The following is a 17,293-nucleotide window of genomic DNA, read 5'->3' as shown; positions in this document are numbered from 1 at the left end:
ATATCCTTCACGGAAATATCGCCAGTACACCTTTGTCGAAGCTGCCCGCCAGCAGAACGTCGCTCGCCAAGCACACCCACAAGACAGCTGCCGACCCGCAAATCTTGCTCAGCTGCAGATTTCGCTGCACATTTCATTTTCGTGTTTTACCGATTCCCATGACAGAGGAATCAACCACATTTTTTTGTTGTTTTTAGATGTTTCTGTAGACCATTTATCTCCTGTTGCACGATTATAGCGATTAAATCTTTTACCTTCTCCAGTTGTAGATTTTTTTGCGCAGATGCAAGGCGTTATATTGTAAGCGCTGTAGCGTACTGCGCAAACAATGTTTACGCATTAAAAGAGCGCCCGATGAGCATGCTCTCGATGCTGAACACGGCTTCGCACACCCTGCAAGAATTCATGGCGCTAACTTGTCGTGCCTCCTAAAGCTCCGCCGGTGCTGCTTTCAAGAGAAACGAAGCACTGCGGCGGACATAGAAAAAATTCACATGTGAGGGACCCGCATATGCCCTCGGCTATCTCTACAGCAGGTGCTGGGCCGGAAGATGGCATGCCTATAGTTCTTGCGCACTGCTCGCTTGGTCCGTTTTGTTTTGTAGCCTCCTGTACATGTATGAATAATGCCGTTATAGGTGTAACAAAATTTTTGTGTATTACAGGCAGTTGTTATTTTTATTATTTCAGGAACATGGGCAAGATTCCCCAAGAAAAGAACTAACTGAATCACCTGACACCAGTGAGCTTTTAAAGCTAACCAATGACACCACGGTCTGAAAAACCTGTCAGCGACGTCACTTCATGTGTCCATCTTTCGTGTACAAAATGTGACTTCATTATACCACTAACTGAAGGCTAGGACTTGTTTGCTCTGAATAAACTTCGCTCTGATCATAAAAAGGCTCGTAATAATTGTAGCAGGCAACACGTCCCCAGAAGGAGTAAACGAGTTTAGTTGTCTTAACAAATGCCCGAGATCGTCCACTCTACCTTCTTTGAATGACTGGGAGTATGGCTCTAGGCGCATTCAGGTAGATGATACTGCATCTTCCCAAAGTTGGAGCTATAGTTTTAAAAGGACATGAAACCAGTACGTAAACGTTCACGCAGGGCCTGCATAAACCCGCCTTAGTGCACTGTGCAGTTCCTTAAGCCGGCGTAAGCGAAAAATGTTGACATCAGGAAGTGTACCCAGCCAGAAAACACGCAAAATCAAGTACAGCTATACAGTAAAAGCTCGTTGATTCGAACTCGAAGGGGACCATAAAATTGTTCGAATTAAGCGGAGTTCAAATTAGCAGGCGGGCGCTACAACGAATGGACATCGCACCGCCCTGCGCCGGCAGAACACAAAGAAGCCACCTCTGGACTCGTTATCGCGAATTAGGATATACTAAACGTTTTTGGCACGTTCGTGACACGTTTGTGGCAGGAGCACTGGCGCCCGCTGCGGAAGTGAAACAAGCTGTTGCAGCAGCGTAGCGCGCGCGCTGCGCGGTTTTTTTTTTTTTTTTCTTCGTTGTTTTGCATGTCTAGTAAATTTAGTTTGGTTTGGATTTGCAACACATTGTCATCACACTGGGCCGACTTCTTCTGCGAGGAGTGATGGAAACTAGTGGATCTCAGTTAAAATTAACCATTATGGATACCGACGCATTCGAATTATCGGGAGTCTTCCCCTATTGAAATATACAGGGCTGTGCCGACACCAGGGCGTCAGTACGAATTAACTGTAAGCTAGAATTAACGAGCCTTTGCTGCAGTTCTTTTTGCGTCAAAACTTATGCTAGGGGGTTCCGCCCTCTAAATGACGTGAAGCTTCAATCTCCCGTCGACCGAAAGAAATATGTGGAGGTTACACAGCATCAAGATTCTGTAATGCCAAAGAAATGACTTCAGGCCATCCAAATTCCGGTCACCCAACTCAACGTGAGAACCATCCCTGAACGAGGGAGATAGGTAGCAGAGCTGGTGGAAGGAAAGAAAATGGACATTTTTTTGTGCAAGGAACACGTGGAAGTAAAAAAACGGCAAGATGACTACGACCCACTCCACGTTTGCAAACCAACTTCGAGAAGGTGTGAGCTTTCCAGTGGCCGCTATTTTGAAAGCAGTCGCTAGCAGAAGCGGGAAAATGACCTCACCAGCTTCGACTTCGGATCAAATTCAAAGCAGTTTTTTTCTATCTCACCTCGACCTCACCGATGACATTGAGGTCAACATAGGCAAGCTCACCTCGACATGGGTTCAGCACCATATTCACCTGACCTCACTTGCGGCCTCACCACACACTCGAACTCATCTAAAACCAGTTAAAGAATGGTATTTGTCGACACTTGATTTGAGCCTTGCGTCAAAGGACTAGGGAGTAAGCAGGTGAAACTGGAATTCTACTCAGTTGCCATTAGAGAACAGTTCCATTCACGATTCATTTTTATTTTATGGTTTGCATTTTTTTGTTTTATAAATGGCCTGGCGACCACTCAGCCGATATATACTGCGATTTAATTAGCAGTGTAACCAGCCGGCGATTAACTGGTAGCAGTGACTATCGTTGCACATTGTGCGAAGAAATAATCTGTTACAGCGGGCTACAGAAAATATTGCACTACGTTATACCAGGAGAAGCTAATTACTAGAAGAAAACGATAATTTATCAACAGTATATCTCAACTGCCGTCACGAAAAACTTTCATTAAGGCGTCGTGTGCGTATATAACAACGATGTTGTCAACATGCATAAGTTCAGTTAAATAATTTATTCTAGATGGTAAATCATTAGCAAGCTCCAAAACTGATGCAGCACCATGATGACAAGCGTAGGTACTCCGCTGTTTTTGAAAGGAGATTGAGGTTCTGCATCGCCAGGTAAACGTTCTCAAAGACAACTTTTATTTCACGAAATCAACACAGACATATCACTGTACAAACGAAGGTCAGTCACTAGACTGTAAGGGGACCTTCAATTGTATTTCATGGTAATTTTTTTTTTTAATTTGAACTTTATAGAGTTTAATTTCCATAGTTTTCACTTCTGAAGCCTTATTCATTTTAGGAAAATACAGTTTCCCTTTCAAGGAATTCTTTAACGTTTCTACGAAGCCTATTACGACAACTGTGTGTGTGTGTGTGTGTGTGTGTGTGTGTGTGTGTGTGTGCGTGTGTGTGTGTGTGTGTGTGTGTGCGTGCGTGTGCGTGTGTGTGTGTGTGTGTGTGTGTGTGTGTGTGTGTGTGTGTGTGTGTGTGTGTGTGTGTGTGTGTGTGTGTGTGTGTGTGTGTGTGTGTGTGTGTGTGTGTGTACTTTAAAATCTTGATGAACGGAAATCGCTTTAACGGAATTTCCAGTTAAACGGAACAGTAGACTGAAAGTTGGTTGTTTTTGTATTCAAATAACGTAAAATTCTATAATCGGAACTAAAATTTCCGCGTCACCGTGTAAACGGAACCGAAAGTGGAACTTCTGGTCAGACCAAATGCCATGAGCATCAAATTTTTCCGAGTCCGGCTGTTTCGTTTTTCACTTTTTAGATGCGACGCTGAGAGGAGCATCTCTTGCCGGCGGCCCTGTCCTTCCTGCGTCGTCGTTGTCCGCGTCCGCACAGCTGCGTCTCTCTTCCGCTCACCCTCTCTCCTCTCGCCGTGATAGCGCGCCCTCTCCCCCAACATCTGTGGTGCGCGCAGTGCGGCGCGCTCTCTCACTCCGCCGGTGGGCGGCGCAAGCGCGCTGTGCGCATGTGCAGCGCCCTCTCTCTCCGCGGTTTCCTCTCCTTCGGGCGCGCTGCGCATACAAGCGGAGTGCCGCGCTCCGGCCGGTCTCTCAGTCGACGGTCGTCCGCGCTACGCTTGCTCTCTCTCTGTCTGTCTCTCTCTCTCTCTCTCTCTCTCTCTCTCTCTCTCTCTCTCTCTCTCTCTCTCTCTCTCTCTCTCTCTCTCTATCTATCTCTCTCTCTCTCTCTCTCTCTCTCTCGTATTACCCGATGATTGCTCACGCAAATTCGAGTAATCGACCCAACGGAAACGCACAACGGAACCCCCTTCAGCGTCGCATCACACCAGGGTTCCCGGGAGGGGAGATGGGCGTAATTTTTTAGCCAGGTTGGCCTCATAAGTCTTGTCTTGTTCGCAGTCAGCCGTGTTAGCGCGACGAATGCAAGATCGCAGTTCTTGTTCTGCTCGTCCGGTCTCAATTCAAGTCACCGAGGTAACAGAGCTAAGACCCTGCCGCCTCGTTCCTGCCATCTTGGTGCTATTCGTGCTTCATTTCCGCGTTGCCGTCTTCTCAATTCGATGGCTCATAAGCACTCGCGAAGTTGAGGCCTCTAGCTTCCGTTGTTTCAATGGCGGCACAGAAGCGTGCATACCATGCGCTTACGTTAGAAAAGAACATGGACATCATTCTTGACTTCGAAAGCGGCTCTTACACGAAGACGGACACCTTGCTCACGATGAAGCAAGGTGTCCGACTGCTGCTGACTGGTAACACTTCTGACTGCTAACGCTATAGCGAATTGCTTCAGGCAAGCAGAGTTTTTTTTTTTTTTTCAAGTAATCGGACATCCGACTTTGCAGTATTTGCCTCAAGTGAAGGTGAGTCCTTGCAACCTGAAGACGCGCCGCTGCGGAGACTCAAAAAATTGTTAGTTTTAGTGCACAGTGACTAATTGTTGCCAAATAAACTTTGTGAATGATGGGCACTTCTTGCTTTCGAAAAAACTATCAACTACATTCACCTTCGAGTGGTTAGAATTCCATGAAATGGAATTCAGAGTGTGTACGCAGATAAATTTGCACTTTTTCCCATCTCCCAGTAAACGGAACTCCTGTTAAATGGAACAAATTTTTTTCGGTACCTTGAAAAGTTCTGTTTATCGACAGTCCACTGCGTATGTATGTATGCAGATATATATATATATATATATATATATATATATATATATATATATATAGAGAGAGAGAGAGAGAGAGAGAGAGAGAGAGAGAGGAAATGAGGGGCTCGTTGACGGAAGACAGAAATAAGGGCAGGCAGCCAAGCACGCCAATGAAGGCAAACGCCAAAATGTGATGGGTCATTTCTTCTCCTAAAAAAGATATAGTTTTTGAAATGTTTAAAGGATAGAAACGAAGAAGAGAAAAACATGCCTGCCGGGTGGGATCCGAACCCACGACCTGCAGAAAACTGATCTGGTGCGATAACCACTATGCTACCGGTGTTTTTTTTTGTTGTTGTTGTTGTTTATAACCCAAAACAGGTTTCTTTGCATAATAAATATTCAGTGTACAGTGAAAGGCCACATGGCTATACATTCCAATACATTCTGTTACAATGTTCGTGACACATTCCGGATCGGCGTGTTTGCCTGGTTAAGGGCATTCATACTCAGACAACATGGAGAGCAGTTTTACCGGGGGAAACAGCAGAGGAGGTTAGCATTCGTTGCAACCTGGCCGGTTAATGTCTTCATAGCCCCTTAAATCGTTCTGCTTCCGTTGTTTTGAAGGCTACCGTCGCACGGCAGCAGCGCACAAGGGTCTTGCACAGTTCAGTGTCCGAGTCGAGTGCCCCGAGCGCACAAACAGTCCCCTACACTCCACCGCATCCACTCACGCTTACCACGGTGAGTGTGGGCCCAATGTTAGCACGCATTCGCAAAGCATCAAGTACTCTGCCGGGACATCTAGGTAGCTGAGACGCGACCATTCAATGTCCCAGTGGACGCCCAGAAAACAGTGCACCTTGTCGTAGAAATAACGCACGGTGTTGCATTCTAGGAACACGTGCACCACCGTCTCGAACCTTCCACACAAGGAGCAACCCGCACCGCGCGGCAGAAAGAAGCCACGTTCCTCCTGCCGTGGCCCCACCGGTAGTAACCCGGAGTCGTACCGGAAGTAAAAATGTGGCGTAGTAGGACTTGAATGCTGGCGACTTGGTCCATGACGTACGAAGGGATCAGTTTGCTCAAAAGACGAGGACGAAGATAAAGAGAACAAGACGAGCGCAACTTCCAACTTTATTTTGCATGAAATAACAACACACATATATACCCCCCCTCCCCCCGGTATCACCCCCAATTCCATCAACAGCCGGAGCCACCAAATTCGGCGTAACAAGAATCACATGTCAAGTACAACAAACAAAACAATCCGGTAACACGAGGCGACCAAACAGTACGCACCAAATAACAGATCCAACGAAGACAGTGTACACGTCTTCCAAAATCAACACGTGTTGCACTTAAAATCAAAGATTAAAGAATAAAATCAGAGCCAAAAGAGCATAAAACCACTAAGAACAAAATGATAACACGAATGGGAGAATCGAAATGATGAACCACAAAGACGTTGCGTTTCCAAGACTTATGAGAACCTAAAACAGATCAAACTTAGATACTACAACCGGCTTTAAAATCAACACTCGTCAAATCTAAAAGCAAACATAAAATAAAATCATTAAAAATGCCGAAAATACTCGAAGTTCTTTTAAACATGACCTCCAAAGACGGTTAACTCTTAGGGTAGGAGGGTTACCGAGGGCATGCTGACGCAATCATCCACACAGTCTCTAATTCTGTAGACTTCAATAATTTGTCCCTGTTTGATCTTTAGCTCGTGGTAGGAATTCGGTATGTTCAAGCTTTGGAGCGCAGCCGCAGATTTTTTAATGCATATTTAGATCCCCTCCCCCTCCCACCGATTTATTTTTAACAGGAAGATTGGGCTCCCGTAACCCTCCTACCCACAGAGTTGACTTTCTTAGGAGTCTTGTAGGCTAAGCGCGAGGCAGACACAGGGTGAGACAAGAGATGGGACGAGGACTGTGTCTGCCTCGCGCTTACCTTAAAGAATGCATCACCAACAAACCCAACTTCACACACTTCTTTAGGAGGTCATGTTTAAAACAAGTTTGATTATTTCCGGCATTTTTAGGCTTCTGTTAAAAGTTGGAAACGCACCCTCAGTGTTGGTAACCACTTCCAATCTCCCACCCCTGTTATTATTCTATTTTTAGTGGTTTTATGCCTTTTGGCTCTGATTTTATGATTTTATTATTTTATCTCTGCTTTTAGGTTTGGCACGTGTTGATTTTAAAAGCCGTGTGTAGTATCTAAGTTTAAACTGTTTTAGGTTCTCATAAGTCTTGTAAACGCAACCTCTGTGTTGTTCATCACTTCGATTCCCCCCATAGGTCGGCGAAATAGAAAGAACTGACTCAAACTAAATGACATTTTTTTTTTCATTAACGCTGTACTCAATCAAACTCAGACTCAAAAAGCTCGTCTGTTCTCAAAATTACTCCTACTGGCTCATCACATACTCATTTGTAATCGTGATCACTTGTACTCAAACTCATTTCTCATCACGAGTATTAGTACTCAATCTGTACTGATGAGTACACTCTTAGTCAATTTCTGGTTATACGACCCGCATGCAGGCGGACCGCCGCGTCAATTTAAAGCCGCTTATAAAGCGGCGGTTCAGGTGGCCTCGAGGGCAAGCGGCCCGCCAAACACGCGGCCCACCGAACACGCGGCCCGGCGTTTAAGTGACGGCTATACACTAACACGGTATTGTGCCCGGCGATACTTAACAATCCGGCCTTCTCCGGGGAATGCCCACACTGTGATCATCCGTTTACGGATACTTTCCACATGATGTGGGCATGCCCATCCAACCCGCCGGTCCCCCCAATCACGTCCCCTCCCCCCCCCCCCCCCTACCCGTGAGAGCTGAGAGGCTGCCCTGCTCGGCTGCTCGACCTTGGAGGGCCAAATAGCCCTCGTGGCCAGGGCGCGCACCGCCGCGGAAGCCACAGGGGTACCGGACCAGGGACTCCTCCTAGAGTTTGTACAGGGTCGGCCCTTAAGGCCGCCCCTATCTCTCACTTGTACATAGTCCTAATAAATGTTTTTCACCACCACCACCACCACCCTCTTGAGGGCCGCCTAACCAGAGGGCTGCCTAAACCCCGGGCCGTGTGTTCGGCAGGCCGCTGGCCGTAATTCTTCTACGCGGCCCGTTATGCTAATCTATTCCCTCTTACGAAGCGGCCTCTAAATCATACGGCCCCTCAAATAAGCGGGCTTGTTGCTTTTCACCAAAAAAAAAAGGAAAAAAAAAACATCCATGCACTCGTCCAGAGTTGATTTTAGTCGTTTTTTCTTCGCTCGCATCATGCAAGACACACAAAGTACACATAAGCACATACACACAACCCTACGGAGAATCGAATCTGGGTTTACTACAACACATCAAGAGGCCGATATCAACCACTGCGCCGCGACCCACGGGCTTCTGGGGAGTGCAAACATGGGCTTATAAGTATGCTGCATGCTGTAGCGCGTCACGCAGGAGTCTAAAATAACACATTCGGCGGCGGGTGGCTTCCTTTAGCCCGCCGTTTTTGAATCGCTGTACTAAAGAGGCATAATACTACGGTTTGCGGGTATTTAAGTACATTGGTACGAGCGGAAACCTTTTGGCATGTTGGGTGCCCTTGCCAACCGTATAATGCGCCGTGCGGGGATTTATTCCATCGATGCAAACAGAATTGATAACAGTTCTTCTGCCTTGTTACCAAAAGTATTCTTGGACATGGCGGAAAGTGCCCCCTATGACAATGCTTGCAAATACCTAACACGTAAGGCGCATTGTCGTGCTGAAAATAAGAGCTGTATCGTCACGAGTGGCAAGTATACCAAGCATGAAATGGTGTACCGAACTTTTTCTGCTCGTCATAGCTCTTCTGATGGTGCGGTTACAAGCCTTCACCTTTGTTTTTGTAATAGGGGGCGGTAGTAAATTACTCATCTGGTAATGTAATGAACCAATAATAAATCACTCACTCTACATAGCATTGAGTCGCAACGCCTGCAGAATTGCTGCGTTGACGGCGCTCCAACGCTTAGGTAAAGAGCCGTCGGACGGCCTTCTAGACACTGCGTTTTTTTTTTTTTTTTTTTTATGGATCGCGAGCACACAAAGAATATCATAGCTTTTTTTTCGCGCAGACCGGATAAGCGCTCGGCCGTGTAACTTGTAACGCCCTGCATTTCCAGAAAAATGCAGGTTTCGCGGAAGTTCCACCTTTAATCGTTATAATAGCGTAAATGGAGATCATTGGTAAATGACATTTTGAGAAACTAGAAATTAGAAAAATATAAAAAAATGGCAGAAATGGCGAACCCTAGAACACATTTCCACAATAATGCAGATTTTGCGGAAGTTCCACTTGTAATCGTTATAATAGCGTAGATGGAGATAAGTGGTCGAACAGAATTTTGAAAAACTAAAAAACAAGAAAAATATAGAAATACAGATAATGGTGAGCAATGTAACTTCCCTCATTTACAAAAAAAACGCAGATTTGGCACAAGTAACAGATGTGATCGTTATAATATAGTACATGGAGATAATTGGACGGACAGAATTTGAAAAAACTAAAAAAAAATGGTTCTAGAAGACTCACACTCAAGAGAAGCGGCATAAGATTGCTTCGCATTAGTAGACAATTCTCTGAATTTCTGCACTTTTTTTTTTTAAGCGCAAGGTCGTGGTTCAGAATTTTCAACGTTTTGAAAGCGGTTCACCAAAACCTATGGCATAGCACTTGGGCATTAACGCACCCATGTGCATCAGAAGTTTAGACCGTATAAAACAATGCCACGAATAAATGGGTTACAATGGCTGCAATTGCACTAACACATTTGAAATTTGTGCACTTCTGGAACGTTTTCATGACCTCAGTTTCCCTACAATAACGTTTTACCTTAATAATCTCAGTGTTTTCCCACCTGATTTATCAGGCCTCCGTGCATATACCATCAAATAAAAGCCCCTATATTCATAATGCCATATTGCAAGCCAAGCTGTAAAGCAAGTATCTGTATACATTAAACCTATCCGGATCTTGAAGTGCTATTCTATTCATACAAGCTTAGGACACGAACAGAGAACTGAGTTGGGTATGTAAATGTTAAGTATTTTGTCATTCTCGAATTTATGAGCATGCACACGTGTGAGATGAAAATTACATAAATGACACCATGTCAAAGGAACGATGTTTTCTTTTTATTTGATATCAAAAATACAAATGTGAACACAAAAGACTCATACTGAAATAACAAATACAAATATTAGCAGATTGCCCTTATGGAGCTCAAAAATGAAAATATTTTTTGTGGAAGAGCAAATAAGGACCTGTCAAGATAAAATTATTGTTTTCATTTATAGAATTTTCAGCAGCTTGCTGATTACTAAACAAGTAGAAAACTCATCTTTTTTGACGGCTACTGACTGTGTAACGCCCAACGTTTGGCCTAAAGCTGACGGGTATCTCATGTCCTTAATGTAATATATTACCAAACAAAGAAAACGTACTTCCTCCGGGCTTCAATTATGGTCCAGGTACACCACTTCCGATGACGTAGACGGCCTTTGTAGAATCGCCCCAAGCAATCTTTGTCCCGGGAGCTGGTGCTTCTGGAATTTCGTCGCACTGGAATGGAAACAGCGTCGTAAACATTTCAAAAACGTGATGAACAGAAACGGCAGGAGAAAAAGTGACCAGGTACAAAATGGTAGCGTTATTTATTGGCGCTATAACAGTATAGCCTGAAGGGGCGCACCAGAAGTATCACCAACGCCTTAGCAGATATGGGAAAATATCATAACTCAGGCAAGACTGTAGTTTAGGCAAGTATTTCTTTCTTACTGCTTGTAGATTCAAACGCTCTCCAAAGGGACGTTTTCTTCTTATACATAGAAAGGCCGAGCCCTCTTTCAGTGCAAAGGCGTGCCAGAAAATGTTGACATAATTTTATTTGACGCCGACACGTCAATTGGACGTCGTAAAAAAAAACTCTGTTCGCTGTTACATGCGGAGGGTAATGTGCCCAAGATGTTTTATGAAACAATTTCCACCAATAGTATGGCGCAAAGAATTTTATCAAAAATCGAACAAAATTGCCAGCAATACCTTTTGCTAACCCATAGGTAAACTGCGCGCACCAAGCAACAGCCAGCGCATCTGTAAGAAATTAGAAGCCACCACTTCGAGCGACCTCCACGCCGGCGACGCGCCGCGTTGGCGCTGCCAATGCTATCCTGTTTCTGCAAAGCGCGAGTTTACACTCCAGACAGACGACAGCCATGCCGAACACAACAAGATGGAGGCTGGTGTTACTTGTTAATGTTGCTTCATGTGAAAACTTTACCACTTAAACGCACCGTAATGAAGTTTACAAATCCCCACACAATCTCGACTACTCAACGTGCCAGAAAAGTCCCTAGCCGAAATGACGACGGAAAAACCTAGTTAAGAGAAAATGTTACCTAACTTTTTGCTACGCCTACCGAAAATGACAAGCAGTGGCCATGGAATATTGCAAAATACAGAATTCAAACTGGGTTTTATGTGCCTTGATCCGGACAATGAAACGCGTGTAAAAATGCAATTTCTTTATGACACTTCGGCACACATGTGCAAGCATTTTCCTTTTTCGCCGCGATCGCGAGACAGCCGCCGCACTGGGAAACCGAATCCTCTCTATAAAGCACGTCAAATTTACCGTACGACCCCGGGTGTATGAGAACAGTTTTGGCGCGGGCTTCTTACGACGACGCAAAAGGCATAATTTTGTGGCCCTTACTATATTGTCTCCAAACACAAATTCTTACAGTCTGCGATCCCCCACCCCCCGAAAAACAAGAAATCCAGAAACTCACCTATCCTTTCGTGTTCAACTGGGCTATGCCCGCAATAGACACACCAGCCGGCTTGACATGGCGCCGCTTCTTGGCTTGCGTTCCCCGTGGCCCTAGTAAACCCATCGCATTCGCAGTTGTTTCCACTGTTACAGCGACCTCGAAGGACACATTTGATGTCAGTGGAAGCGAACGTGGTCAAGAAAAGTGTGAACGCTCGGAACTGAGTATGAACTACACAGATCAAGAGTCAAAGCGCGGGACCCCGACTTGCTTCGCGCCGAAATTCTTCCATACTCAATACGTTGTTACGAATCGGTCCGCCGCCGTACTTTCCCGCATCACTCCTCGGCTGTGCGGCGAAGCCACTACGTGCGCCTTTGAAACAGGCCCCCTCTTATCAGTGATTCATGTTTTCATGCCTCGACAAGCACGGGGCGGACGCTTCGCTTTCGGCGCGTTCCAAAACTTCGGCGGCTGCCGGCGAGGCTCGTCTCAACGCTCTTCAAGAACACAGATGCCCCGCGATAGCAGCGGAGTCCTCCTCTCTCTCCTCTCCCGGACTCAATGTGCGCCGATGCTACCGACGGCTCACGAACTCTGGAAAGAGCGTTGTGTGTGTCTGACGTTCGTGACGTGTTGCCGCTTGTTGGCGTTTTGACCGTTACCGCTTTTGGGTATAAATAGAGGCCCCGCAAACGCTATAACCCATTCCTGTTTGAGCAGCGAATCATTGCTGTCACTCGCCCGTCGGGGCATTGTTTTTTGGCTGCGGCTCACCTCTCGCTATGAAATAAACAGTTACGTTAGCCTACGGCTTCTGGACTTCTTCACGGCTGCAACAGCGGCTGGCCGCTCGCTTTACAACACGCTACCACAAGTATGCCGAAGGCGACATAGCTCGGCTCGGGGCGGCCCATCCGTACGCAACAACGTGCGCGCGAGACAAATCACCGGACCACAACTCGCCGCGCGCGAACTTTTTTCTACTCCTACTGCGCATGTGCGCGCAAGATTTTTTTGAATGTTTTTCGGCATTCGCAGCGTCGTCGGGCACGCGGCGCCGGCCACCGCAAAGGAAGCTCGCAAGCGCCGCAAGCCACACATATCCCTCGGTACTCCCCGATTGCCCCTCTTTATTTATTTCTTGGCGTCAGGCTGTCTGCTAGTTTATAGCCATGACACGGGCCGTTGGCGCAGTATATAAGCATGCTGCAACCACCCGAGGTTTCTCACGGAAAAGAAGTCTGTCAGGGCCTCTTATATGACGCTATTGAGACTGCCCACCACATATATATAGGACGCCATCCGGGACGCGACTAAGAGTGTACTCAATCTGTAATCATGAGTACTCAATCTGTACTCATGTGTACTCAATCTGTATTCATGGGTACTCAGTCTGTACTCATGAGTACTCAATCTGTATTCATGAGTACTCAATCTGCATTACTCACGAATACTGAACTCAGTACCCAATACCCCCAGGCACAATTAAATGTCCTCGTAGATTGACGTCTCACGGCTGCAACCTGTCACTGCAACCTGTCAGTTGTCCTACGTGGTCGAGTGTTTTGGGTTTGTGTCAGTGTGTTACAGCGTCCGTAAGATGCCTGCGACGCGATTGAAGGAAACGGACGTGCTTGACCGATGGAATAAAGCTCGAGTCCTTCCAGGTTTTAACTCGCTATGGAACTGGCGCGTATTATTTGCTCGGAGGAAGAAGAGCGGGAATTGAAGGAGCGTCGGCTGCATAGAAGCACGAATGGGCACGACAACAAAGAAAAGCCGCTGCCGCCGCCGTTGCCGCCGCAAGTTCCAGCTCGCCGAGTAGCTACAAATCCCTCCAGGATAGACATCAACTTGCCCGCTTGGATCACCAACGTGAGCCAATATTTCTAGTTTAGCTTGAATGGCTTTCAGAGCGAGACTTTCGCCAGTGTCTTTCACTTCACCCCGAGTAGTCCGAGTGGCGCTGGCTACCACCCCCAAGTGCAGGAAACAAAAATACCTTAACACAAATACCCGAGAAAGTGGTGGGGGAACAGCCCCGCCGGTAGCGTAGTGGTTATCGCACCAGACCGGTATTCTGGAGGTCGTGGGTTCGGATCCCACCCGGCGGGCATTTTTTTCACCACTTTCTTTCTGACTCAAAAAATTCTTCATCTATTTCTATGACCCAACACAACCTCCCCTTTGCTTTCCGAGGTTTTCTTGACGGTCAACCCTTATTTTCTGTCTTATTTCACCGAGCCCCTCATTTCCCATTTCTGATTCGCTTAAGAGGGTTCAACGCTGGTTGACCACTCTCGACATGTCGTAGACACTCGAGTCACGGTGCGGGGATTAAAAAGAAGGTCCCCTTCACCCCGAGAACTCAGAGTGGCGCTGGCTACTACCCCCAAGCACAGGAAAAAATTACATTGACATAAATACCCCAGAAAGCGAAGGGGGGCGGGGGGGGGGGGGATCGCCCCGCCGGTAGCGTAGTGGTTATCGCACCAGACCGGTATTCTAAAGGTCGTGGGTTCGGATCCCACCTGGCGGGCATTTTTTCTCCGCTTTCTTTCTTTCTTTCCAAATTCTTTATCTGTTTCAATGACCTACCATAACCTCCCCTTTGCTTTCCGAGGTTTTCTGGACTGCCAACCGTTATTTCTGTGTTATTTCTGCGAGCCCCTCATTTCCTATTCTATTTCTCGCTATATATATATATATATATATATATATATATATATATATATATATATATATATATATATATATATATATATATATATATATATATATATACAGAAAGTAATGCCGGCAGTCTATAGCGCCAAAGAAGACATAGGGGAATGGTTAGACTATTTTTTTACCGTTAGTGACGTTACATTATTCTTTTTCTTTTATTAATTACGTGAGAAAGAAAGAAAGAAAAACACGCGCCCAGAGTGGGGACCGAACCCACTTCTTTGGCGTTGTAGACTGCCGGCATTACTTTCTGTATTTCCTAACGAGCCCCTCATTTCCAAATTATATATATATATATATATATATATATATATATATATATATATATATATATATATATATATATATATATATATATATATATATATACAGTAATCTCTCGTTATAACGAAATCGCCTTACTCGAACTATCGCTTTATTCGAAATTTCTTCTGGTCCCAACCCAACCTCATGCATTTTAGGCCGCATTACTCGAAGCGCAAGAAAAGCTTCACCCGCTTAGAGCGAAGTGGCGAGCGGAGGCGTCCTCGGGCGGCGGCGACCCAGCGGCCAGTCAGGCAGTGAATATGGCGAGTTGACAAGCTGCTGTTTCCCGGGAAATATTCTCGAGCCGGTCATACTCGGTTTGCGCCATCCGATTTAAGACAAACGGTCGACATTCGTGTTAGGATGATTGAACTTTGTTCCTACACATTGGTCAATGGCGTGGACGCGACGGTGCGCGAACACCGACACTCGAACCGTAGAATTAGAAGTGTCGTCGAGAGCGAGGCTCCCAAAAACTCGTTTTGCAAACTTCACGGCTGTACACCTCGGGGAAAAATTGCACAGTAATCATGCAAAGCCCATAGTGCAAAACCAGTCAGTTTTCATGACTGTGCTGTGTACCCACAATAAGCGGGTAATCGTTTTTTGAGCTCAGCAAACAACCTCATATTCCAGCTGTGGAATTTGCGGCGCTTTCCAGCGGGAAACTCTCGTAGCGTCCCGTGACGCCCCCTCCCCTTCGCCCCCCCTATAAAAGTGGCAACTGCCTTCTTCTCCTCATTCACCCTACAGTCTGCGAGGCGTTCAAATTTCGGTGAAATTTTGAGCGGGGTTGCTCGCGCCCGACAAGAACATGAAACAGCCAAAGCTCACTGCCTTTCTTGCACCTGAATGAAGTTGTGCTTCACTGAATACATTGTACTTTGATTCCTCGAAGTTGTCGCGCAAATAAAGCTGAACTAGTTTAGTTTCTGGAGTGGTCGCTTATATCAAAATACAGCTATTAACAAATTTTCTCGCCGTCCGGCTGACTTCGTTATAACGAGGAATTACTGTATATATATATATATATATATATATATATATATATATATATATATATATATATATATATATATATATATATATATATATATATATATATATATATATATATATATATTATTCTGGAGGTCGTGGGTTCCGATGCCACCTGGCGGGCATTTCTTCTCCACTTTCTTTCCAAATTCTTTCTCTGTTTCAATGGCCCACCATATCGTCCCCTTTGCTTTCCGAGGTTTTCTTGACTGCCAACCCTTATTTCTGTCTTATTTTCAACGAGCCCCTCATTTCCTATTCTGATTCGCTTCATGCATAGCGAGGGCCTCTGTTCTAGCAGTCTTGGTGCCATAGGGAGCTTAAGAGGGTTCAACGCTGATCGACCACTCTCGACATATCGTAGACACTCGAGTCACGGCCCGGCGGTTAAAAAGAAGTTCCCCTTCACCCCGAGTAGTCCGCGTGGCGCTGGCTACCACCCCCAAGTGCAGGAAACAAAAATACCTTAACATAAATACCCGAGAAAGTGGTGGGGAAACAGCCCCGCCGGTAGCGTAGTGGTCATCGCACCAGACCGGTATTCTGGAGGTCGTGGATTCGGATCCCACCTGGTGCCCTTATTTCTGTCTTATATATATATATATATATATATATATATATATATATATATATGGTCGAACAAAAGAAGTTTCCAATGGTCCAGAAAAAATATCAAAAAGTAGAGTCCGACGCAAGTCTCAAAAAACAAAAACAAACATGTTTACTAACGTTTCGACTGGTGGTCCAGTCTTCATCGGAGTAACATTTGCAGTACATTGCAGAACGCTTTTATAGGTGCGTGTGGAGAGAGGAGGAAGTTGCGCTACAGTGCGCCCTCTTTGAAAGAAATCATACGTCATCATTCAGCAAAACAAGAAAAAACGCAAGACATGCACATGAGAGGGAAAGCACTGCCCTCCCTCTTTTTTGGGAGAAAAGGTGCGCTACAATGCGCCCTGTTTAAAAGTAGTTATTGGCAAGTGGTACAACAAAGAGAAAAGAAAAATGCAAATGGGCGTCTAGGAAGGAGGTAAATTGGCGCCTCTCCTCATAGGAATTAACAGAAGAAGCGGGGGCGGGGAAGAGAAAGGAGTAAAGGCGGCAGAACGAGATAAGGAAGTGGGGAACGCGCGTCAGCACGTCATCGCTTTTCGTCTTAGGAATGTGTCAACAGAAGAAGCGGGGTGAAAGCGGCAGAACGAGATAAGGAACTGGGGAGCACGCGTCAGCGCGCCTTCGCTTTTCGTCTTAGGAATGTGTCACGTGAAGCCGGCGCTATGTGGCTAAGCCGGCGCTAAGAGGCTAATTGAGTGAACCTGGAGGGATAAAGCCGGCGCTCGTGAGGGACTAAACTGTGAGGGACTGTGAGGGACTAAAAAACGATCTGCTCAAACAAAAGTACCCGCTCCAATTAATTGACGATTCCATTCGCCGAGCAGGAGCGCTGAGCCGCAATGAACTCCTTAACTCCAGGAAGCCAGCCGACCGACGCCCTTCAAGTAACCTAGTT

At 45.9% G+C, this 17,293-nt stretch overlaps 2 protein-coding genes across 8 annotated transcripts in view; one reads left to right on the top strand and one right to left on the bottom strand.

The window, feature by feature from the left end:
- Positions 1-884, top strand: part of LOC144152881 (sodium-coupled monocarboxylate transporter 1-like) — a 121,957-nt gene extending 121,073 nt beyond the window's left edge. For 3 of the 5 annotated variants that reach the window (XM_077684410.1, XM_077684419.1, XM_077684436.1), the window contains one exon: positions 691-884. In XM_077684410.1, coding sequence (XP_077540536.1) covers positions 691-780 — 90 coding nt within the window. In that variant the 3' untranslated portion in view covers positions 781-884. The remainder of the gene's footprint in view (positions 1-690) is intronic. The other 2 variants (XM_077684443.1, XM_077684428.1) reach the window with 2 other exon arrangements.
- The window catches only part of LOC144152907 (zinc finger CCHC domain-containing protein 24-like), a 349,875-nt gene that overhangs the window by 251,264 nt on the left and 81,318 nt on the right, over positions 1-17,293 (bottom strand). Inside the window, exon 4 of one of the 3 annotated variants that reach the window (XM_077684480.1) lies at positions 10,164-10,498. The exons of the other annotated variants lie outside the window; for them this stretch is intronic. Coding sequence (XP_077540606.1) covers positions 10,397-10,498 — 102 coding nt within the window. The 3' untranslated portion in view covers positions 10,164-10,396. Of the gene's footprint in view, positions 1-10,163; positions 10,499-17,293 lie in introns of those variants that run through there. 3 annotated transcript variants of the gene reach the window in all.

The sequence above is a fragment of the Haemaphysalis longicornis genome, unplaced genomic scaffold (genome assembly GCF_048455015.1).
Source record: "Haemaphysalis longicornis isolate Haplotype H1 unplaced genomic scaffold, Haemaphysalis longicornis Haplotype H1 scaffold_1, whole genome shotgun sequence".
NCBI lineage: Eukaryota > Metazoa > Arthropoda > Arachnida > Ixodida > Ixodidae > Haemaphysalis > Haemaphysalis longicornis.
The sequence above is the reverse complement of the archived record's forward strand: the minus strand, read 5'-3'. Positions and strand labels throughout refer to the sequence as shown.